The sequence below is a fragment of the Somniosus microcephalus genome, chromosome 1 (assembly GCF_052327205.1).
Source record: "Somniosus microcephalus isolate GS21.2 chromosome 1, FLI_Smic_1.0, whole genome shotgun sequence".
In the NCBI taxonomy this organism is placed as follows: Eukaryota; Metazoa; Chordata; class Chondrichthyes; order Squaliformes; family Somniosidae; genus Somniosus; species Somniosus microcephalus.
Genome location: NC_140987.1, coordinates 138513723 through 138538428, shown reverse-complemented (window position 1 = coordinate 138538428; position 24706 = coordinate 138513723). Strand labels below are relative to the sequence as shown.

Below are 24706 nucleotides of genomic sequence, written 5' to 3'. Positions count from 1 at the left end.
AATGCTGGAGAAACTCAGCAGGTCAGGCAGCATCTGTGAAGAGAGAAACAGAGTTAACGTTTCAGGTCGATGACCTTTCATCAGAACTGGAAAAAAGCAGGAAATGGAACAGATTTTTAAGCAAGTGTAGTGGCTGGGAAATGGGGGAGGAGATGAAAGAACTAAAGGGAAGGCATGTGATAGGATAGAAGGCAGGAGAGATTAAAAGACATTGAGAGACATTAAGAGATATTCAAGGCAATTTTATGCTTTCATCTACACTGCTTACAATGCTGCCTATCTTTGTTTCATCTGCAAATTTGGATATATGGCTTTCTATGCCATCATCTAAGTCATTGATAAATACTGTGAATAGTTGAGGCCCCAACACAGATCCCTGCAGGACACCACTAGTCACATCCTGCCAATTAGAGTACCTGCCCATTATCCCTACTCTCTGTCTCCGGCCGCTCAGCTAATTTCCTAACCAGGTCAATAAATTGCCTTCAATTCCATGGGCTTCTACCTTAGTTAACAATCTCTTATCTGGGACTTTATCAAATACCTTCTGGAAGTCCATATAAATAACATCCATAGACATTCCCTTGCCCACTACTTTAATCACCTCCTCAAACAAATCAATCAGGTTTGTCAGGCATGACCTACCTTTCACAAATCCATGCTGGCTCTCTCTGATCAACTGATAATTTTCGAGGTGTTCAGTCACCCTCTCCTTAATTATAGACTCTAGTAATTTCCTGACAACAGAAATTAGACTAACTGGTCTATAATTCCCTGGTTTCCCTCTTTCGCCATTCTTAAATAGCAGAGTGACAAGCGCAATTTTCCAATCTAAAGGAATGGTTCCTGAATCGAGAGAACTTTGGAAGATTATAGTTAGGGCATCTGCAATATGCTCCCCTACTTCCTTCTAAACCCTGGGATGGAAACCATCTGGTCCTGGGGATTTTTCACTCTAGTGCCATTATTTTCTTCATTACTGTTATTTTACTTACGTTAATTTTATTGAGTCCCTGTCCCTGATTCAATGTTAGTTTCCATGGGATTTCTGGCATGCTATCCTCTTCCTCTACTGTAAATACTGATGCCAAGTAATTATTCAACATGTCTGCCATTTCCTTATTATCATTGACAATATCACTGCTTTCAGTTTTTAAGGGGCCAACATTGCCCTCTTTTTCCTAATATAATTGTAAAAATTCTTTGTGTTGATTTTGATATCCCTTGCAAGTTTCTTTTCATATTCCTTTTTTGTAGCTCTTACCATCTGTTTTGTGACCCTTTGCTGTTCTTTGTAAATTTCCCATTCGTTAAGATCTGTGCTATTTCTTGCATTTTTGTCTGCTTTTTCTTTTTGTTTTATGCTGCCTCTCACCTCCTTAGTCATCAGTGAGTTTTTTTTTGGCAAGTAGAACTCTTGCCTCTCAGGTGTATAACCTGGTTCTGTATCACATTAGATTCTTTTTAAACATCTCCCACTGATCTTCTGTCATTTTACCCATTAACAAATTTGCCTAGTTTACTGTGGACAGTCTCTGTCTTCACAAAGGAGGACACAAATAACCTCCCAGAGATGCCGGGGAACATAGGGTCTGATGAAAGGGTGGAACTGAAAGAAATCAGTATTTGTAGGGAAATGGTGTTAGGGAAATTGATGGGACGGAAGGCCGATAAATCTCCAGGGCCTGATAATCTACATCCCAGGGTACTTAAGGAAGTGGCCCTAGAGATAGTAGATGTATTGCTGGTCATCTTCCAGAACTCGATAGACTCTGGAACAGTACCCATGGATTGGAGGGTAGCTAATGTTACCCCACTATTCAAAAAAGGTGGTAGAGAAAAAGCAGGGAATTATAGACCGGTAAGCTTGACATCGGTAGTGGGGAAAATGCTAGAGTCCATTATAAAAGATGTAATAGCAGAGCACTTGGAAAGCAGTGACAGGATCAGACAAAGTCAACATGGATTTACAAAAGGTAAATCATGCTTGACTAATCTACTGGAATATTTTGAGGATGTAACTGGTAAAATAGATAAGGGAGAACCAGTGGATGTGGTGTATTTGGACTTTCAGAGGCTTTCGATAAGGTCCCACATAAGAGATCAGCATGCAAAATTAAGGCACATGGGATTGGGGGCAAGGTATTGACTTGGATAGAGAACTGGTTGGCGGACAGAAAGCAAAGAGTTGGAATAAACGGGTCGTTTTCCGAGTGGCAGGCAGTGACTAGTGGGGTACCTCAAGGATCGGTCCTAGGACCCCAGCTGTTCACAATATATATTAATGATCTGGACGAGGGAATTGGATGTAATATCTCCAAATTTGCAGACGACACAAAGCTGGGTGGGAGGGTAAGCTGTGAGGAGGATGTCGTGAAACTCCAGTACGATTTGGACAGGTTGGGTGATTGGGCAGAAACATGGCAGATGCACTATAATGTGGATAAATGTGAAGTTATCCACTTTGGTGGCAAAAACAGGAAGGCAGGTTATTATTTGAATGGCAATAGATTGAGAGAAGGGGAAGTGCAAAGAGACCTGGGTGTTATTGTGCACCAGTCGCTGAAGGTAAGCATGCAGGTGCAGCAGGCGGTTAAGAAGGCAAATGGTATGTTGGCCTTCGTAGCAAGAGGGTTCGAGTACAGGAACAAGGATGTCTTGCTACAGTTGTACAGGGCCTTGGTGAGACCACACCTTGAGTATTGTGTGCAGTTTTGGTCACCTTACCTGAGGAAGGACGTTCTTGCCATGGAGGGAGTGCAGCGAAGATTCACCAGGCTGATACCTGGGATGGCAGGAATGACGTATGAGGAGAGATTGGGTCGATTGGGCTTATACTGACTGGAGTTTAGAAGATTGAGAGGGGATCTCATCGAAACCTATAAAATTCTGGCAGGTCTGGACAGACTAGATGCAGGAAGGATGTTTCTGATGGCCGGGGAGTCCAGAACCAGGGGTCATAGTCTAAGGATAAGGGGTAGGCCATTTAGGACAGAAATGAGGAGGAATTTCTTCACCCAGAGAGTGGTGAACCTGTGGAATTCTCTGCCACAGAGGGCAGTGGAGGCCAGTTCATTAAATATATTCAAGAAAGAGTTGGATATATTTCTTGAGGCTAAAGGGATCAAGGGATATGGGGAGAAGGCAGGGACAGGGTACTGAAATTGGATGATCAGCCATGATCTCATTGAATGGCGGAGCAGGCTCGAAGGGCCGAATGGCCTACTCCTGCTCCAATCTTCTATGAATCTATGAATCTATGAATCTGTTGAAGTTGGCATTACCTAAATCTAGAATCTTAGTAGCTGTTTTGCATTTTTCCCTTTCAACCGTTACATTGAACTCGATCATGTTATACATAGATACATAGAGTACATAGAACCCTCTTGCTACGATCGCTATTGGATAAATGTTCACGCACCGTTAGGCTGTTAACTAAATCTGGCTCATTACTTATTAATAATTCTAATACGCCATGCCCCCCTTGTTGCTTCTAGGACAATTGTTGTAGAAAATGATCCCAGACGCATTCAAGAAATTCACTACCTTTCTGACAGGTGCTAGTCTGCTTTTCCCAATCTATATGAAAGTTAAAATCCCCCATTAAAACCACTCTGCCTTTGCTACACACTTGTCTAATCTCTGCATTTATACAATCTAGCACTTCACAGCTGCTACCAGGGGGGCTATACACAACTCTCACTGCAGTCTTAAATCCTTTCCTATTTCTTAATTAGAGTCATAGAGTCATAGAGTAATACAGCACGGATAGAGGCCCTTCGGCCCATCGTGTCCATGCCGGCCATCAAGCCCTGTCTAATCTAATCCCATATTCCAGCATTTGGCCCGTAGCCTTGTATGCTATGGCATTTCAAATGCTCATCCAAATGCTTCTTAAATGTTGTGAGGGTTTCTGCCTCCACAACCCTTTCAGGCAGTGAGTTCCAGACTCCAACCACCCTCTGGGTGAAAAAGTTCTTTCTCAAATCCCCTCTAAACCTCCCGCCCTTTACCTTGAATCTATGCCCCCTAGTTATTGACCCCTCTACTAAGGGGAAAAGCTCCTCAGCATCCATCCTATCTATGCCCCTCACAATTTTGTACACCTCAATCATGTCCCCCCTCAGCCTCCTCTGCTCCAAGGAAAACAAACCCAATCTGCCCAGTCTCTCTTCATAGCTGAAGCGCTCCAGCCCTGGTAACATCCTGGTGAACCTCCTCTGCACCCTCTCTAACGCGATCACATCTTTCCTGTAGTGTGGCGACCAGAACTGCACACAGTATTCCAGCTGTGGCCTAACCAGTGTTTTATACAGCTCCATCATAACCTCCTTGCTCTTATATTCAATGCCTCGGCTAATGAAGGCAAGTATCCCATATGCCTTTTTTACCACCTTATCCACCTGTTCCGCCGCCTTCAGGGATCTGTGTACCTGCACACCCAGATCCCTCTGACCCTCCATCTTGCCTTATATGAGAGGATATATGAGAGGTAACCAGGGAAAAGGGGAGAGGGGTGGAAAGGAAAGGAAAGAACAAAAGGAAAGGTTTGTGATAGGGTGAAGGGCAGGAGTGATTAAATGACAACAGGGATGATGGTGCAAGGCAAAAGGGGGTGGTAATGGGACAAGTAAAGAAACAAAAGACGGATCCAAGAGGAGGCGTAAATGGTTACAGCAGAACCATTACCAGCACCTGCTGTCCAAGATTTTTTGTTACAGTTCAGTGAATTCTCAGCCTAACTGCTCAATACTGTAAGCAGTGATTTCAGTATCTAATATTTAAACATTTTTTATAGAATGATATTTTCATGTGGGAGGATCTTTATGGCATTATGTATAGAAATTCCTCCATTTAGTCATTATTAATGTGACTCCACAGTACTGTGTCACCTAAAATAAAGACAGATGTAGCACTTCCCCAGTAAGCAAATTAAAAAGTGAAGTGACCAGTGCCAGTAGTTCTCTGGTCCTTGTGTTAATCAATGTGAGTAGGTGAGTGAAGGACAGCTTCAATTCATGGCTGCACTCTTGGTCCTATTCCCACCTCTCATGGAATCAGATGCTTATATCATGTGGCATTCCACTGTCCAGGATTTGCATAATGGAAAATGCACATTGGGATCAGATAGATTGAACCTGTGGCCTATATCCTAGTATTTCTTACATTGGTTAGTCCTACGCCTTAAATAGTACTACCAATATGCTGTTTAACACATCCATCCTCATATGTGTTCTTTTCATTTTAATAATCTAATGTGGAATCCAGACAAATGATGAGCTCACGCTATGCATAACACAGGGCTGGGTCCAGAGCCTTTAATTCATTATTTTACCTGTCACTGAAATCAGCACAATGTTTTATTTGTACCTCTCAGAAACGTTCATTTAGCAGAACAATTCCTTTCACATGTACAATGCCTCTAGCATCTGTTAATTATCATTATTATTATGAACCTCACCCCTGTAACTTAACCATGACTTGATTTTGGGAAAATCCCTGGTGGCCTTTGAATTCTTTTTAAGTCATAGAAATAAAGCAAATTTTACACACTGAGTGAAGACACTGTAGCTGAGACAAAAAAAGAACACACATTTCCGTTTCTATAGTACTTTTCACAGCCGCACGACATCCTAAAGTGCTTCACAGCAAATGAATTACTTTTAATATGTAGACACTGTTGTTATGTAAACAAACCCAGCAGTCAATTCGTGCGCAGCAGGTCCTACAAAGAGCAATTAATTAAATGGCTAGTCAATCTGTATTTGGTGATGTTGGTTGAGGAATATATGTTGGCTAGGACACTAAGATCTAGAAATTCGATGGTGCCACACCTGTTTTTCGGGCGCTAAATGGGCATCTAAGCCTCCAATATGGTAGGCAGGCAGCGTACATTCATTACGAGCTGGAACTGCCCTGCCCGCCATATTGGTATAGGCACAAAAATAGGCATCCAGGGCTCACGCCTGAAACAGGCATGAGACACTTTGCATATGTAAATAAGGAGCCGAACACCCCTGTTCGAGACCCCCTGTGCAAGATCGTGTTGCCCTGAACACAGCCGATACTGGACCAGCTGAATTCATGAAAACCAGGTCGACATGCAACCTAACCAGCAGTCCTTAAAGGGACCCCTGCAGGCTGCTACAAAAAAGTATGTTTTTAAAATATACTTACTTGAATGTGGAGTTAGGAGCTGCAGGAGCGCTCCTCCTGGCACCACATTCAGACCACTGACCACTGACAGCCATCACTCCCCCCCACCCAACAGGACATTCAAGCCCCCCTCCCCCACCCACCCACCCCCCAATCACTGCTTCCACCCATGCCAATTGCCCTCCTCTCCCAGTCAACCCCCTCCAGATTGGCCCTTCTCTCCCGATCGTTTTCCCCTTTAAGAACTTATCTGAGGGCCGCTGCCCGATATTGGAAGTCTCTTCGCCAGTGAGCTGCCTGGGGACACCCAGGAGGTGTCTGCCGCTCACCGCTGCCATTTATATGAGGCCTGAGACCAAATATTGGGTGCTCCTCAGGCCTACCCGTTCAGGCACAGAGATCGATCTACTCTTAGGAGAATTCCTGCTCTTCTTTAAATAGGCTCTTTTATGTCCACCTGAGCAGGCAGATGGGAGCTCGGTTTAACATCTCATCTGACAGGCTAAATTTAAAATCTTTGTTAGAATTAGAAAAATCAAATCCCTGAGAATAACCCAACTGTCTACAGTTCAACTACCCCTGGGGTCAGTCTGCCTGTCTCACTCTGATCTCAAATGCCTGATGTTCACTGATTTCTCCAGCAGTTAAGTTTCTTTCAGGCTAAATGGGCTGAAAATAATTATTGGTAGAAATTCAGCTCGTGCCAGTTTCTGACGCACAAAGGGCGGTGTGATCTGAATGCAGGCCCGATGACATCAGCCTGACCAGTTTTGGTTGGCAAGACACAAGGGAGGTATCCAATTGCTGGAGGCAGTGCAAAGAAGGACCACAAGGCTGATCCTCAGTGTCAGGATTCTGAGTTATGAGGATAGAGTGGATAGACTAGGGCTTTTGAGCTTGGAAAGATGATGTCTGAGAAATAACCTTACAGAGGTGCATAAGATTGTTAAGGGTACAGAAAAAGTTAACCCTGAATACTACTTTAAATTAAACTGTGGAAGTAGGGGACACAGGTTCAAACTAGCAAAAGGTAATTTTCAGATATATCTACATATATATATCAGGAAATTCTTCATACAAAGATTTATCAATGTGTGAAATAAACTTACAGATGGAGTAGTGAAAGCAAAAACCTTGCAAACATTTAAGAAACAATTGGATATTACAGTGAGGGGATATTAAGAACTCTCTGGAGGTATGAATTAGGATGGGCTGAATGGCTTTCCTCAGTTGTAATTATCTTGTGATTTTGCATAACAGATTTTGCCCAGCTTGAACTGAAGCAAAGGGTTGAATTTTAACCGCCAAAAATGGGTTGGTTGGGATTGGGTGAAATGTAAAAAAAAATTTAAATCTCAAACCCATCTCCAACCCGTCCACTTCCGGGTTTAAAAGAGGCAGGACAAGAAGCTGGCAGCCAACCCACTCCCAGGAAGCGGGTTGGCTATTTAAATATTATAATGAGGCTGGGAGCCTCTAGTTTAACTTGCCTTGCAGGTTTAACCCTGGCTGGCCAGGTTTCCCAGACCCCGCACCCCGCCCCCCCCCCACCCCCACACCACCCATGCTCCCACTAGCAGCTGCAGGCTCCTTACCTGTGGCTGCGGCTGCGGCCTGCTCTGGAGTGCTCCCCGCCTGACTGGAAGCTAAGCCTGTCAATCAGCCTGACTTCCGGGCGGAAATTCTGTCAAAAAAAATATATGCACGCTGTGGAGTTTAAACTCCACAGCATGTGGGGAATTCTGAACTTGACAAAAACTCCGCCTCTCCCCCCCCCCCCCCACCACCCCCATCACTCCGCCCGGAAAACCCGCCCCTCTCAATATCGGGACCAAAGTGCACTATAGAACAGTAGTTTGTTCTTGGAGCAATAGAAGGTTTGGAACTATTTGAAGAGCTTGAGTATCATATATTTACATTGGCTAGATTCTAGCAGGAAGAGGAATAATCAATAGATCAGCTGAGAATAGGATGTGGACCGGAAAACTGCAAATAAAAGAAAATAGCCCTAACTATTTTTAAATAAAGGTTCTTCTGTAGAAGTGAACAGTGTGGCATTGCCTTTCAAATCACCATCAGTGTAGCAGGGGCACACACCTCCGACTTGTCAGTGTAATATGAAAACCACAAAGTGCGCAAATTTTACCCAAAACTCCACTTTGAAATCAGCACAAAGGCGCCATAGGTAGGCAGACAGCGGAAATTGGGGCAAGTCCCATCACATTCCCCTGCCCATCAGAATTTCTGTAGCATTTGGAGGTGAGCCTATAATACACCCACTCAGATATGGGCAGGTATATTCCATGCAAATGCAGAAAGTAATAAAAATAAATTTATGACGTGTGTCCCTTCATTTACACCCAAGCAACGCCAAGCACAAGGGATGCCGGTGTGTCCTTGGTGCCCAGCATTGCTAGGGACCTCGGGGAAGGGGAATTAAAAATTTAACAGGCCATATTTTCTGTTTTTATTTAATTTTTTCAGCATTGTCTTTCTATGCATACATTTCTCTTTCCTTCTTGGTTTGCTAAAGAGTAAACTACAAAAATAAAGTTACTTCAACATATCCCTTTCACTGCTATTATTGCACAAATCTGGATAATTAATTATAAAAACAGAAAATGCTGGAAATACTCAGCAGGTCCGGCAGCATCTGTAGAGAGAGAAACAGAGTTAATGGGCCAGTAATTCCGGTCCCAACACGTGAGTACGGACGGTGTACTCACGCGTGGGCCCGTTGGAAGTGCCGGATTTCAGCATGCACAGCGCATGCGCGGGAAACCGGCATTTCCTCTCCATCGAACTAAGGGGTTAAGAGGTCCAACGCGTGCGCGCAGGACTCTGCGCGCACGCGTTGAACTTCCTTCTTTTTGACAGGTTTGCGCGTGTGCAAGGGCCTGGACTTTCTGGAAATAAAAAAGGAGGCGTAAGGAGTGGATTCTTGAAGGTAAATGGTCTATTATTTTAAATTATTACATTTTTTCCACAGCTTCATTGTTTTTAAGGACTTTACAGTAAAGTAAGTTGATTTTTAGACCCGATTTCGTAAAAAATTATTTTTTTCAAAAATTTTATTAATTGTTTTAAATAGTTTTTTAAAGTTATTTATAGTTTATTTAATTATTGGGATGTTTTTAAAAATTTTAATTAAAGTTAAACTAGTCTTTTGGGCGCCCGTACTTTTCATGAGTCTTTACTATCAAACTCATGAATGAGTTTCCTCTCCCCTGATTGGCTGCAGAGTGCTCACCTGATCCCAGCCGGCACATCGCACTAACTACGCCGCTGGATCAGGTAAGCACATCGTGCCGACATCTGAACCGGGCCAGTGACAGGAAATGCAAGCAGGCCCGGGCTTCAGATGTCAGCGCGCAGGGTGAGTGCAGATCGGGGGCTTGCACGCGCGGCAAGCACCCGATCCTAATTTCTGGCCCAATGTTTCAGGTAGATGACCCTTCGTCATAACTGGAAAAAGTTGGAGATGTAAAAGGTTTTTAAGCAAGTGTAGGGGCAGGGAGCGGGGGTAGGAGAGGAATGAACAAAAGGGAAGGTCTGTGATAGGATGGAAGGCAGGAAAGATTAAGAGACAACAGGGATGATAGTGCAAGGCAAAAGGAGATGGTAATGGGACAAGTTAAGGAACAAAAGATGAGTCTAGATGAAGTGTAAATGGCAATTGCAGAATCATCAACAGCTGCCATGTGAAAAAAAAATAGGGGCAGAGGTTATGGTCTGAAATTGTTGATTGCCTTCCATGTTACAGTATAGCTCCTTCCATGTGCATTCAAAGAAACCAACTGTAAATTCCTATGCTTTCCCCACCTCCATAGCATCACCACAGGACACTTGCTACCGATACATCTTGTTACATATTAACCTCAAGGAACTTCCTTTTTAAATATTTAAATAAATATTTAATGATTCTCATTTTTATTCAGTATAAAAGTTGATACAGTACACAACAATAAAACATGAGAAGCATTTTAAAACCAAGCACAGCGTGAAGCTGCATGTACAGTATGTAAAATATCTGCTTTTCACACCAGCAGTGGGACAGACATATCTCACTCCCAGCGCAGAGTGATCTCACAGAGAGGAGTGGTCAGCAAATCACAGGCCTGTAGAACCTGGTTTTCCACCCATGCATTGATCAGGCACTGCAGGCCCACCATTTCCGATCAACACTCCTTGCCAGTGCCATTTCACGCCAGTAGCACCCATTCAGGGAATCGGTCCTCATCTGGCCGAAAGGATCTAAATTATAACAAGAGCTTACAGAGGATGGCCTTCTTTGGAAAAGAGGAGACTTTGCAGTATTGAAATAACTGTTCCAAGCAAATTGTTCAAATACCAGAGGGAGCACAAGTTTATTATTAGGTAGTTAGAGGGAAGGAGGGAAGTCAGGCAGAACCTCTTTACAGAAAGTAAAGACATTAATTAAATTATGAGGGTGAGCCATTGAAATGAATAGTATAATTAGGTTCAAGAAATAACTACCTAGATGTGTTACTGGAAAGAGAAAAGGTAGAGAGGTATGGTGTGAAGGCAGGTGGTTGGGGTCAAGATCAGTCAAAAAGGGCCAAGTTCTATGGCCTAATGACCTTTTCCTGTTTCTAAATTGCTTATGTTCTTATGTAGAGGACCTCCTAGACCTAACTGTAGTACCATTGCAGAGTCTGGTAATGTTACATTTTCATAGCTTTTTCAGTGCAATAATCCTCTTAGTCTTTAAAGTGTTAAAAAGCAAATATTAGCATGAAATTTGCGGTCCCGATGATGGAGTACACTCAGCATATGCCATCATAAGCCTCTGAAAGGCCCCGCAAGTTCCGGGTTTCCGCATGCGCTGCGAGTAAACCCGGAACTTGCGATCTGTCAAGGTATGCCTGTCAAGGCTCGCCTGTCAAGGTTCGCCTGTCGAGGTTCGCCTGTCAAGGTTCGCCTGTCGAGGTTCGCCTGTCGAGGTTCGCCTGTCAAGGTACACCTGTCAAGGTATGCCTGTCGAGGTTCACCTGTCAAGGTTCGCCTGTCAAGGTTCACCTGTCAAGGTTCGCCTATCAAGGTACGCCGGTCAGGGTTCGCCTATCAAGGTTCGCCTGTCAAGGTTCGTCTGTCAAGGTACGCCTGTCAAGGTTCGCCTGTCAAGGAACGCCTGTCAAGATTCGCCTGTCAAGGTTCGCCTGTCAAGGTATGCCTGTCAAGGTACGCCTGTCAAGGTACGTCTTGACAGATCTACCGAATCGACTGAGAAATCGCTTCCGGTGACACAGAGTTGAGCTATTTGCCCAACTTCTGCACAGCAAATGCCCACGAAACTCTTATGCCTGGTAAAAGCAGACATAGGGCCTGCTTTCACCAGCATAAGGGTTAATATAAATCTTAAATTTAAAATTTAAAAATAAAAAATGTTGCACAAACACTTAAAATTAGTTTATGCAAATTTTGACCCAGATAAAAAATGTTTAAAATTAGTTTTCAAAAATTTGTTTTTATTTTTTATTTGCTATAATGAAGGGACTTTTAATTAACTTTGAAAATGAGAACATTTATTTTTATTGCAGCGTCTAAATTGTTTCATTATTTCGGGATTCCATTAGGGTTTATAGCAGTTCTGACGAAGAGTCCCAGACCTGAAACGTTAACTCTGTTTCTCTCTCCACGGACGCTGCCTGGCCTGCTGAGCGTTTATAGGGGATTCAGTTCGTAAATGGAATCCTCCTTTCTCATTGGACGACCTGGCCCACGTGATCCCAGGGATGCTTCCGAACCGCCTGCGTCCCTGGGATCCGAGACCTGAACTCTCCGTAGTTATGGAGCCAGGAGGTAAGTTCAGAAATATTTCGCAGGTCGGAGGCGTACTCCGGAGGTACGCCGCCGACTGCAAATTCAGGGCCATTATAAATTGCCAGCTGAAGTTTTTGCTATGTCTACAGTGCACATCTGCAAGCCATCATGGTAGCAGAATTTAAATGTATGAGTCTAGCAATTAATTTATTTCTTGATTTTATATACTGCAATCCCTCAGATCGTATCGCACAGAATATTATAAAGTCCCACTTGGAGACATGTCAGTACACGGTGGAGGAGCTTCAGCAGTTGGCATGGCAGACGCACACATATGAAGAAATTAAAGTTTACCAAAACAAGGTAACCATGGTCTCCAGAGGACATTTACATTTCTGTTCAAATAAGAAACATAGAAAGGTAGGGAGGGGAGGACACAAGGATTGCATTAGCATGGGGGCTGCAAATGATAACAGTGCTGGTAACAGTGTGCTGAAAGGAAAACAGACTTCCTTGAGGTGAGACCTGGGTCAGTAGAGTAGAAAAGTGAGGTCACTTTTAAGAACATAAGAAAGTGTGGAATAAGAAAAGGCCATTTGGTTTACATAGAAACATAGAAACAGAGAAGATAAGAGCAGGAGTAGGCCATTCGGCCCCTCGAGCCTGCTCCGCCATCCAATGCGATCATGGCTGATCATCCAATTTCAGTACCCGGTCCCTGCTTTCTCCCCATACCCCTTGATCCTTTTAGCCTTAAGAAATATATCCAACTCCTTCTTGAATATATTTAATGAATTGGCCTCTACTACCTTCTGTGGTAGAGAATTCCACAGGTTCACCACTCTCTGGGTGAAGAAATTCCTCCTCATTTCTGTCCTAAATGGCCTACCCCTTATCCTTAGACTGTGACCCCTGGTTCTGGACTCCCTGACCATCAGGAACATCCTTCCTGCATCTAGTCTGTCCAGTCCTGTCAGAATTTTATAAGTTTCAATGAGATCCCCTCTCATTCTTCTAAACTCCAGCGAGTACAAGCCCAATCAACCCAATCTCTCCTCATACGTCATTCCTGCCATCCCAGGTATCAGCCTGGTGAATCTTCGCTGAACTCCTTCCATGGCAAGAACATCCTTCCTCAGATAAGGCGACCAAAACTGCACACAATACTCAAAGCCCTGTACAACTGCAGCAAGACATCCTTGTTCCTGTACTCAAACCCTCTCGCTATGAAGGCCAACATACCATTTGCCTTCTTAACCGTCTGCTGCACCTGCATGCTTACCTTTAGCGACTGGTGCACAAGGACACCCAGGTCTCGTTGCACTTCCCCTTCTCCCAATCTATTGCCATTCAGATAATAATCTGCCTTCCTGTTTTTGACACCAAAGTGGATAACCTCACATTTATCCATGTTATATTGCATCTGCCCAATCACCCAACCTGTCCAAATCATCCTAGAGTTTCTCGGCATCCTCCTCACAGCACACACGCCCACCCAACTTTGTGTCCTCTGCAAATTTGGAGATATTACATCTAGTTCCCTTGTCTAGATCATATATATATATTGTGAATAGCTGGGGTCCAAGGACCGATCCCTGCGGTACCCCACTAGTCACTGCCTGCCACTCGGAAAAAGACCCGTTTATTCCAACTCTTTGTTTTCTATCTGCCAACCAGTTCTCTATCCAAGTCATACCTTGCCCCCAATCCCATGTGCCTTAACTTTACGTGCTAATCTCTTATGCGGGACCTTATCAAAAGCCTTCTGAAAGTCCAAATACACCAGATCCACTGGTTCTCCCTTATCTATTTCACCAGTTACCGGTTTATCAAGGCCATGTACAACCTGTTCTTTTATTTCCTTTTTCCAAACGTCCCATCTGAAGAAAGCTTCAAGGCCAAAATGTAATTTCAAGTCTTTCTTCTCAATTTTAATTCCTGGACTGCTCCTTGTTCATTCGTATTAAATATTAGGTGCAATCCCATGATCTGGCATTTCCAGCGAAGAACGGTGCTAACAGGAAGTGCACTATGGGAAATTTTGGGTGCACAGCCTGTGATTTTCTGTCTATGGATAGAAGATAATGATCTCTGGGTACCTGCAATTTCCGGAGATGTGCTCCCTGCGAGTGATGCTCCTCCTGGGAGTGCCAGATTGTGGAATCGCTCCTGCTGTCCCTACCCATGAAAAAATCATGCAGATGCAGTTCAAAGATTTGGAGTTATACTGGTGGTTTATACCAGCAATGGGCTACAGCCAGATTTATTTTAAATCATTATGTTGAGAAACCTAGGTAAAGGGCCATGAGATATAGTGCAGGACTGCACCACTCTTGAAAGGAGCCAGATAGAAGAAAATATAAATTAGGAAGTAGTGATTAGGTGACCTATGAATGACTGTTAAAAGCCCAGATTATAGATGGAAGGGGAAAATTGTATAGTCTTAATTGTATTTAAAATAATTCGACAGAAATGATCAAGTTTTATATATCATCCACTCAAAGTGTATGTAAATGTTTAAAGCGGAAATCAAAGCAGAAAGTGCTGGAACCACGCAGAAGCCCTGTCACTATCTGTAAAGACAAAAAGCAGGTTACAAGAATGGAAAAGTGAACAAAACGAGGGCAGAACAATATAAAAGTTAAGAATTACTTATGGTAGCTATTGACACAAAGGCCGGAATTTTCCCAGTCCCGAGCGTGCAGGTTTGGGGGCAGGTCAGCAGTAAAAATCGCCGAAATTGCCAGCGCGTCGGGAACCCGCTGTCATCCCACTGTCTTCCTCATTTAACTCGGGCACGTTTCCAGCAAGTCACGTACCCGCTCGGGAGAAGCGAGTGTCCTCATTGAAGTACTTAAATGCTTGTTGAGAGACCCTTAAGAGGCTTTTAACATCAGGTTTTGGCTTTAACTTCTTGAGCACAGGATTCACGCACCTCGGGAACCTCGCCTGTGAAGGGGAGGTGGAAGCTCTGTGGTCATTGTGCCAGTAATTGAGAGCTGGGAAAAATACATAAATACGCCCACATCACACCTGATTACTTGCCTAATGGAAAGGCTCTTGCTGACTCCATTTAGTGCAGAGATTTAGCTGTCAGGAGTTTGCAGGTCATTTCTGCAACCTCGGAAGCCACTCTCACCACATTGCTACTCACTCTCATTACATTAAGGGATTGGGCCTCTGATCTCCACTTTACCTGGCATCTATTACATCAGCAAGGGTGCCACTTATGCTGTCTCCCCTTGGACCTCAGAATCAAACCAAGACGAGTCCCAGCACCAACAACACCAGCCACACCAGCAGCAGCAGCCACAACACCAGCAGCCTTCTCCTCAACGACCTGATGCCCCACAGGAGAGAGGGGGTTAGCACAGGGCTACAGCACACCGGAGGCAATACCTCCAACATAGGGTATACAGGCAGAGGATGAGCTTCCGGGACATGACTGAGAAGCAGTGCCAAAGAAGGCTCAGGCTATCACGCCAGGTCATCACAGATATTTGCAGCTTGCTACAGGAAGACCTGCTGCCCAGAGGACCTGGCGGACACTCCTTACCAGTGGCTGTCATAGTCAGCACATAGAAACATAGAAATATAGAAGATAGGAGCAGGAGTAAGCCATTCGGCCCCTCAAGTCTGTTCCGCCATTTAATGAGATCATGGCTGACCATCCGAATTCAGTACCCTGTCCCTGCTTTCTCCCCATATCCCTTGATCCCTTTAGCCTTAAGAAATATATCTAACTCCTTCTTGAATATATTTAATGAATTGGTGTCAACTGCCTTGTGTGGTAGAGAATTCCACAGGTTCACCATGCTCTGGGTGAAGAAATTTCTCCTCATCTCAGCCCTAAATCCTAGACTGTGACCCCTGGTTCTGGACTCCCCCGCCATCGGGAACATCCTTTCTGCATCTAGTCTGTCTAGTCCTGTTAGAATTTTATAAATTTCAATGAGATCCCCTCTCATTCTTCTAACCTCTAGCGAATATAAGCCTAATCGACCCAATCTCTCCTCATACGTCATTCCTGCCATCCCAGGTATCAGCCTGATGAATCTTCGCTGCACTCTCTCCATGCAAGAACATCCTTCCTCAGATAAGGTGACCAAAACTGCACACAATACTCAAGGTGTGGTCTCACCAAGGCCCTGTACAACTGCAGCAAGTCATCCTTGCTCCTGTACTTGAATCTTCTCGCTATGAAGGCCAACATATCATTTGCCTTCTTAACCGCCTGCTACTCCTGCATGCTTACCTTCAGCGACTGGTGCACAAGGACACCCAGGTCTCGTTGCACTTCCCCTTTTCCCAATCAATTGCCATTCAGATAATAATCCTGTTTTGCCACCGAAGTGGATAACCTTGCATTTATCCACATTATACTGCATTTGCCATGCACCTGCCCAATCACCCAACCTGTCCAAATCATACTGGAGTTTCTCGGCATCCTCCTCACAGCACACACGACCACCCAGCTTTGTGTCATCTGCAAACTTGGAGATATTAGATAGATCTAGTCCCTTGTCTAGATCATTTATATACTGTATATTGTGAATAGCTGGGGTCCTAGCACCAATCCCTACGGTACCCCACTAGTCACTGCCTGCCACTCGGAAAAAGACCCGTTTATTCCACTCTTTGCTTCCTGTCTGCCCACCAGTTCTCTATCCAAGACAGTACCTTACCCCCAATCCTGTGTGCTTTAACTTTGCACGCTAATCTCTTATGTGGGACCTTATCCAAAGCCTTCTGAAAGTCCAAATACACCACTGTAGGAGTCGCTGGAAATCAACAGACTGCGAGACTTTCGTAGCAGCAAAGAATAACGCGTGTTAGCTTTATTAACTTTCCGCATGGACTGAGGGACTCGGCCTCGTCGCAGGGCTATGACGTCATCACACAATCGATGACTCTTAAAGGGACCCTGCCCCGATAACCCAACCAAGTTCCGTACATAATGTGGAGCGATAACAACATTGGCTAAACATAGTGAATTGTGTTACTGTCCCTATGTGGTCTCCGCCACATACGTCCCCCCAGAATTCACTAGAACTGGCAATGTCAGTCGTTGAGGGGCCCGGATCACACGGCCGAAACGGCTCCTTAAGTCCGGGGCGGGGACCGGGGGGTCGCCGGAGGGTCCCCAGGCGCTCGGTGGTGCACTGAGGGCACAGAAGCCGGAGGTCGGCCCCCCTGCGGGGGCTGAGCCAACCCAACGGGTCGGTCCAGATCCAGGTGGGCCGGCTTAAGACGGTTCACGGAAATGTAGTCCGGCTTACTGCCGACATCCACCATGAAGGCCTTCTCCCCGGCTTCCAGGACACGGAATGGTCCGTCGTAGGGTGGGTGAAGAGGTCCCCGGTGGGTGTCGTGGCGGACGAAAACGTACTCCGCCGCACGAAGGTCGGGCGGAACGTGGGACTGAGGGAGACCGTGCTGCGACGTGGGCACCGACGCGAAAACCTTGCCGTTGTCCAGGAGGGCAGACTGCTGACGGGCTGCGAACCAAGGATCCGTGGCGTTGGGGACGAACTCCCCGGGAACCCGCAGCGGCTGCCCGTAGACGAGCTCGGCGGATGGGGACTGGAGGTCCTCCTTGGGGGCAGTCCTGAGTCCCAGCATGACCCACGGGATCCAACTGTCATCCCAGAGGCTGGACCGGAGCGCGGCCTTCATGGAGCGATGAAACCGTTCGCACAGCCCGTTAGCCTGAGGGTGATATGTGGTGGTGCGGTGGAGTCTCAACCCGAGGCCTTGGGCGACAGCGTTCCAGAGCTCCGACGTGAACTGGGGCCCCCGGTCGGAGGAGACGTCAAATCGGGCGCCGAACCGGGCGACCCAAGTGTTGATGAACGCCCGAGCCACATTGGCGGACGTTATTGACGACAGCGGGATGGCTTCCGGCCATCGGGTGGTTCTGTCGACCATCGTGAGGAGGTGGGTGAACCCACGGGAGGGCGGCAGGGGCCCCACCAGGTCCACGTTAACATGGTCGAAACGCCTCTCGGGCACCGCGAAAGGCGCCAACGGGGCCTTAGTATGGCGATGCACTTTCGAGCGCTGGCATACCACGCAGGTATTGGCCCAGTCACGAACGTCCTTCTTGAGCCCGTGCCAGATGAACTTAGCCGCCACCAGCTTCTGTGATGGCTTCCTGCCGGGTGGGAAAGGCTATGGACGGCATCGAAAACCTGCCGTCTCCACCTGCCGGGCACAACGGGGCGTGGCTGCCCAGCGGAGACGTCGCACAGGAGCGTGGTGCCAGCATCGTCAAATGCGACGTCCGCTAACTGAAGGCCTGTGACAGCCGTCCTGTAGGCCTGGACATCCGGGTCGGAGGCCAGGTCGGCCGCCATGCGGGTGTAGTCGATGCCGAGGTGTATGGCGCTGGCAGCGGCCCGGGAGAGACAGTCGGTGACGGGGTTGTCTTTCCCAGCCACATGCTGGATGTCCGTCGTGAACTCGGAGACGAAGGAAAGCTGGCGCTGCTGACGGGCCGACCACGGCTCGGAAACTTTGGCCATGGCGAAGGTCAACGGCTTGTGGTCCACGAACGCCATGAATGGGCGGGCCTCCAGCAGGAAACAGAAGTGTTGGACGGCGAGGTAGAGGCCGAGAAGCTCGCAATCGAAGGTGCTGTACTTCTGCTCGTTGGGGCGGAGCTGCCAGCTGAAGAAGGCGAGTGGCTGCCAGGCGCCGTTGACCCACTGTTCATGGATGGTGCCGACAGCATAGTCCGAAGCATCTGTGGTGAGAGCGATCGGCGCACCGGGCAACGGATGTGCCAGCATGGTCGCGTTAGCCAGGGCCCTTTTCATGTCCGTGAAAGAATTGGCCATCTCCTTGGACCAGTCGACAGCGAGCTTGGCGAGCTTGCCTTTGAGGGCCTCGTAAAGGGGCCACATAAGCTGGGCTGCCCGGGGAACGAAGCGATGATAAAAGTTCACCATGCCCAAAAACTCCTGCAGGGCCTTCACGGTGAGGGGTCGCGGAAAATCCTTCACGGCCTCCACTTTCGATGGCAGTGGCACCACCCCGTCCTTCGTGATGCAGTGCCCGAGAAAGTCGATCGAGGACAGCCCGAACTGGCACTTGGCCAGATTGACGATTAGGCTATGCTGGCTGAGGCGTTCGAAGAGAGTCCGGAGGTGGGACACATGCTCCGTCCTGGAGGCGCTTGTGATGAGAATGTCGTCCAGGTAGACAAACAGGAATGGCAGGTCCCGTAACACGGTGTCCATTAGGCGTTGAAAAGCCTGAGCAGCGTTTTTGAGACCGAATGGCATGCGGAGGAATTCGAACAGCCCAAACGGGGTGATCACCACGGTTTTCGGGACGTCCTGCGGCCGGACAGGGACCTGGTAGTAACCCCGAACGAGGTCCACTTTAGAGAAAACAACTTTCCCGGCCAGGCGGGCGGAAAAGTCCTGGATGTGTGGAATCGGGTAGCGGTCGAGGGTCGTAGCATCGTTGAGGCGCCGGTAATCGTCGCACGGGCGCCAACCGCTGCCTGGTTTCAGTGCGATGTGGAGGGGCGAGGCCCACAGACAGTTCGACCAGCGAATGATGCTGAGGCGCTCCATCGTGTCGAACTCGGCTTTAGCGATGGCGAGTTTCCCTGGGTCGAGGCGCCGAGCGCGGGCGTAGGCAGGCGGACCGGTGGTCGGGATGTGGTGTTCTACCCTGTGCTTGGTGGCGGCGGACGAGAAAGTGGGCTTCGTGAGGTCCGGGAACCCGGCGAGGAGGCAGGAAAACTCGTCGGAGGCCGAGAGTGCGCTGGACAACTTTGTCGTGCCGGAACCACTGAGCGAACACGGGAGCGAACTGAAAATCTCAATGTGGACGAGACGTCAGTTCTTGACGTCCACCAAAAGGCCATTGGCGCAGAGGAAGTCAGCGCCGAGAAGGGGGGTGGACACTTTCGCTGTAACAAAGTCCCAAGCGAAACGCTGCCCGCCAAAACACAGTAGCACGCTCCATTTCCCGAAGGTACGGATGGAACTGCCGTTGGTGGCTACGAGGGCGTGGCCGTGATTCCCCCCCTGTATGTCTATGGTTGACGTGGGCAGGACGCTCACCTGGGCACCTGTGTCGCAGAGGAAACGACGTCCAGAGTCAGTGTCCGTAATGAATAACAGACTAACTGAACGGCCGACAGCCATGGTAGCTAATGAGTGGGCCTTCGCGTTTCCCGACGCAGTAAAGTTGCACGGGGGCCGGCACTTCTTAGCTGCTTTGGGGCCGAACTGCGCGTGGTAGAAGCACATGTTTGGGGGCTGCTGCCGTTGGGCTGTGATGGTGGGGGCAGAGCCCCGCATGGCCGCGCAGTACTGTTGCCCGGCGGAGAAAAATTTGTCGGCCTCCTTGGCCAGGGCGCGGAAATCACTAATATGAGAGTTGGCTAAAGCCGACCGTACCTGCCCTGGCAGCTGTTGTAGGAACAGTTCTCTGAAGAGGAAGCACGGCTTGTGCTTGCCCAGGAGGGTTAACATGTGGTCCATCAGTTCTGAGGGCTTGGAGTCGCCAAGCCCGGGTAGAGAGAGAAGCTGGCGTGTGCGCTCGGGTTCAGTTAGTCCAAAAGTCTCTAGGAGGTGCGTTCTCAGCGTCACAAATTTGTGGTGCTCCGGGGGGTCCTCGAGCAGGCTCACGACTCTGGCCGCGGTGGAGCTGCCGAGAGCAGAGACGACGTAATAATACCTCGTGTCGTCCGCGGTGATGTCCAGGAGTGCAAACTGAGCCTCGGCCTCGGCGAACCAAGCGGCAGCCTGTCGTTCCCAAAACTCCGGTAATTTGAGAGAAACGGCGTTCGTCGCCATCTCAGATAAAGTCTTTGGAAACGTCCAAAAGAGAAACGGGGTCACCAATGTAGGAGTCGCTGGAAATCAACAGACTGCGAGACTTTTGTAGCAGCAAAGAAAAACACGTGTTAGCTTTATTAACTCTCCGCATGGATTGAGGGACTCGGCCTCGTCGCAGGGCTATGACGTCATCACACAATCGACAACTCTTAAAGGGACCCTGCCCCAATAACCCAACCAAGTTCCGTACATAACGTGGAGCGATAACTACATTGGCTAAACATAGTGAATTGTGTTACTGTCCCTATGTGGTCTCCGCCACACCACATCCACTGGTTCTCCCTTATCTATTCTACCAGCAACATCCTCAAAAAATTCCAGTAAATTAGTCAAGCATGATTTAGCTTTTGTAAATCCATGTTGACTTTGTCCGATCCTGTCACTGTTTTCCAAGTGCTCTGTTATTACATCTTTTATAATGGACTCTAGCATTTTCCCCACTACTGATGTCAGACTTACCAGTCTATAATTCCCCGTTTTCTCTCTACCACCTTTTATTAAATAGTGGGGTTATATTAGCTATCTTCCAATCCATGGGAACTGTTCCAGAGTTTATAGAATGTTGGAAGATGACCAGCAATGCATCTACTATTTCTAGGGCCACTTCCTTAAGTACCCTAGGATGTAGATTATCAGGCCCTGGGGATTTATCGGCCTTCAATCCCGTCAATTTCCCTAACACCATTTCCCTACAAATACAAATACCTACAAGCACCGACCTCAACTTCTTTGCCTCAGGCTCCTTCCAGGGATCTGCAGCAGATATTTGCAGGATCTTGCAGTCGGCCACCCAAAAATGCATCACCCAGGTGACCGATGCCATGTTTCGCAAGTCAGCCAATTATGTAAACTTTGCCACTGATGAAGCCAATGTTACTGAGTGGGCACGCGGCTTTGCGGCTCTGGCTGGCTTCCCACAGGTGCAAGACGTTATCGACTGCACACATGTAGCCATCAGGCATCCCCACATCACTCAGGGGTGTTTGTCAACTGCAAGAGCTTCAACTCCCTCAATGTGCAGCTCGTCTGCAACCATAAAAAGATCATCATGCATGTGTACGCCAGATTCTCTGGCAGCTGTCATGACTCTTTCGTGCTGTGCCAGTTCACCCTCCCTCAGCTCTTTGCACCTCCAAACAGACTTACCGGCTGGCTGCTTGGAGACAAGGGCTATCCACTGAAGACGTGGCTGATGACACCCTTGAGGAGGCCAAGTACTGAGGCCGAGGAGCGTTATAATGACAGTCACATGTCCACCAGATGTGTCATGAAGCAAGCAATCAACATGCTGAAGATGCACTTCAGATGCCGTGACAGATCTGGTTGAACCCTTCAGTATGCACCAGCCAGGGTCTCCAGAATCATCGTCGTATGCTGCGTACTGCACAACATAGCGCAGCAACGAGGATTGGAGCTGCAGGAGGAGCAAGGCACACAGCACACAGCCTCTTCAGAGGAGGAGGAGGTGAAACAGGTGGAAGATGATGAGAAGGAGGAGGAACCTGAGATGGAGATGGCACCAGCAGCGGTGCACGTTGCTGCCCGGGAGGCTCGGGATGGCCTCATAATGGCCAGATTTACTTAACTTGCTCCAGTGCACCCATATGGTTCCCAGAATCAGTACTAACTCCCCCCCCCCCACCACCCATGCCAAAAGACCACGGCCCCGATTTTCTCCCAGCCGTCGGGCGGGTTTTCAGGCGGGTGGGGGCCGAAAATCGCAGAAATAGGGGGTCGCGACCCCACCCGATTGCCCGCCCTGCCCGACTTTCGCCCCCGTGTTTCAGCGGGACCCAAATCAGTCCCGCCCACCACAGGCGGGAATGGTCGGCGGGAGCCTAATGACCAATTATTAGCATGTTTAATCCTATTTTCAAGGGCCCTTGCAATTTTCTGGCTTCCCCCACGTAAAACACGCCTGGTGGGAACACCGCTGATGAAACCTGGTGTAAACAGAGTTGGCTTGCTTGCTTTCAGCTGCATCTCAATCAGGACTGAAGAGATTTAAACAGGCAGCATTTGCAGGCTGCAGGACCTTGTTGCTGAAGGCTTGGGGCAACTTTTTGAAGGCTTAGGCACAGCTGTGGAAGGTTGGAGCCTCACACACTTCTCCAGTGTGAGCTCCTGGGAAGCCCCTCTCACCACCCTAACTCAGCGCCTCCTCAACGGAGGCCTTTTGTTCCTTCCCTTCCTGGCATTAGAGGATCTCCAACAGCAGAGAAGGCTGGAGCAACTCCAGCAACAGCATCGCCAGCAACAACAGCAGCACCAGCAGGAGCGGCAGGCTGCGGCTCAGTGACCTGGGGCAGCACAGGCCAGAAGGGGCCAGCGCATGGAAGGCCATCGGTGCAGGAGATACCCCCCAAACAGGGTCTACAGACACAGGGTCAGCTACCTCAACATGACTGAGCAGCAGTGCCAGAGGCGGCTCCGACTTTCGCGAGAGGTTGTGACTGACATCTGCGCAATGCTGCAGCAAGACCTGGGGCCCAGAGCACCAGGTCCACACTACTTACCAGTGGCCATCAAAGTCACCACCACACTCAACTTTTATGCCTCAGGCTCCTTCCAGGGATCAGCAGCAGACATCAGCGGCATCTCCCAGGCGGCCGCACACACTTGCATCACACAGGTAACCGATGCCCTCTTTGCCCTCGCGCACAATCACATCCATTTCACCAGGGATCGCGCAAGTGTGACGGCGCGAGCACGTGGATTAGCTCAGCTGGCAGACTTTCCAAGGGTGCAGGGCGTCATTGACTGCACACATGTGGCCCTTAGGGCACCCCACCACAATCCAGGAGTTTTTGTCAACCGCAAGGGCTTCCACTCCCTTACCGTTCAGCTGGTGTGTGACCGCAAGAAGGTGATTTTGCATGTTTGTGCCAGGTTCCCTGGCAGCTGCCATGACTCCTTCATACTGCGCCAGTCTACTGTGCCTTCGCTTTTCAGTCTGCCAAACGAACTTCAAGGATGGCTACTTGGAGACAAGGGATATCCCCTGCGCTCTTGGCTAATGACGCCGTTGAGGAGACCAGCCAGCGAAGCTGAGGAGCGCTACAACTCCAGCCACATTACCACCAGATGCATTATCGAGAAAACCATCGGATTGCTGAAGATGCGCTTCAGATGCCTCGATAGATCAGATGGAGCCCTACAGTACTCATCAGCCAGGGTCTCCAAAATTGTCGTGGCATGCTATGTGCTTCACAACATGGCACAGCGTCGTGGCTTGCCGATTCCGCAGAACCAAGAGGCTCCTCACAGAGCCGCCTCCAATGAGGATGATGCTGAGGAGGAGGAGGAGGAGGAGGAGGAGGAGGTGGAGGATGGAAACGAGCATCCTGCAGAGGCCCGTCAACCAGCGGCACCAGTGCGCGAGAACATTGCTGGGCGGAATGCAAGGAACGCACTCATCCTGGGCAGATTTGCGTAGCCTGGTACATCAAACACTGCAGCCTCACTGCTTCTTAACTGACCATGGACAGTGGCCCATGCCTACACTTTCCTACCTATTGACCAGCTTGCTGACATCTGCAAGTTATCCTAAGGCCTCTATGTGATATCTCCATTCGCCAAATGACAGACGCCATAACTGCAGCAGCTGCTACCAGATTTTTTATGTACAGGAAAATGATGGCATTAAAACTATTTACAAGACTGGATGGTGGAATAGTTATGTGAATGTGAGCATAGAGAGAGATGGAATGGGTAAGGATGCATGGATGTGACTGTGAAGTGGGATGTGGAGGAAGAGATTGCTGAAGCTGAGTGCTGTTGGGGAAAGGCAATGGGGATCAGGTTGAGGGTAATGGAAACTTCGTACTTGCTTTCCCTGTGCGGTGAAGGTCATGGAAGCGCTTCCTGCACTGCATCCAGGTGCGACGGGTGACTCCCAGAGAGTTTAC

The 24706-nt window shown here is 48.1% G+C and overlaps 1 protein-coding gene across 3 annotated transcripts in view; it reads left to right on the top strand.

Moving 5' to 3' along the window:
• Window positions 1-24706, top strand: part of rorb (RAR-related orphan receptor B) — a 347074-nt gene that overhangs the window by 281651 nt on the left and 40717 nt on the right. For all 3 annotated transcript variants that reach the window (XM_085986234.1, XM_085986226.1, XM_085986244.1), the window contains one exon: window positions 12182-12303. In XM_085986234.1, coding sequence (XP_085842360.1) covers window positions 12182-12303 — 122 coding nt within the window. The remainder of the gene's footprint in view (window positions 1-12181; window positions 12304-24706) is intronic.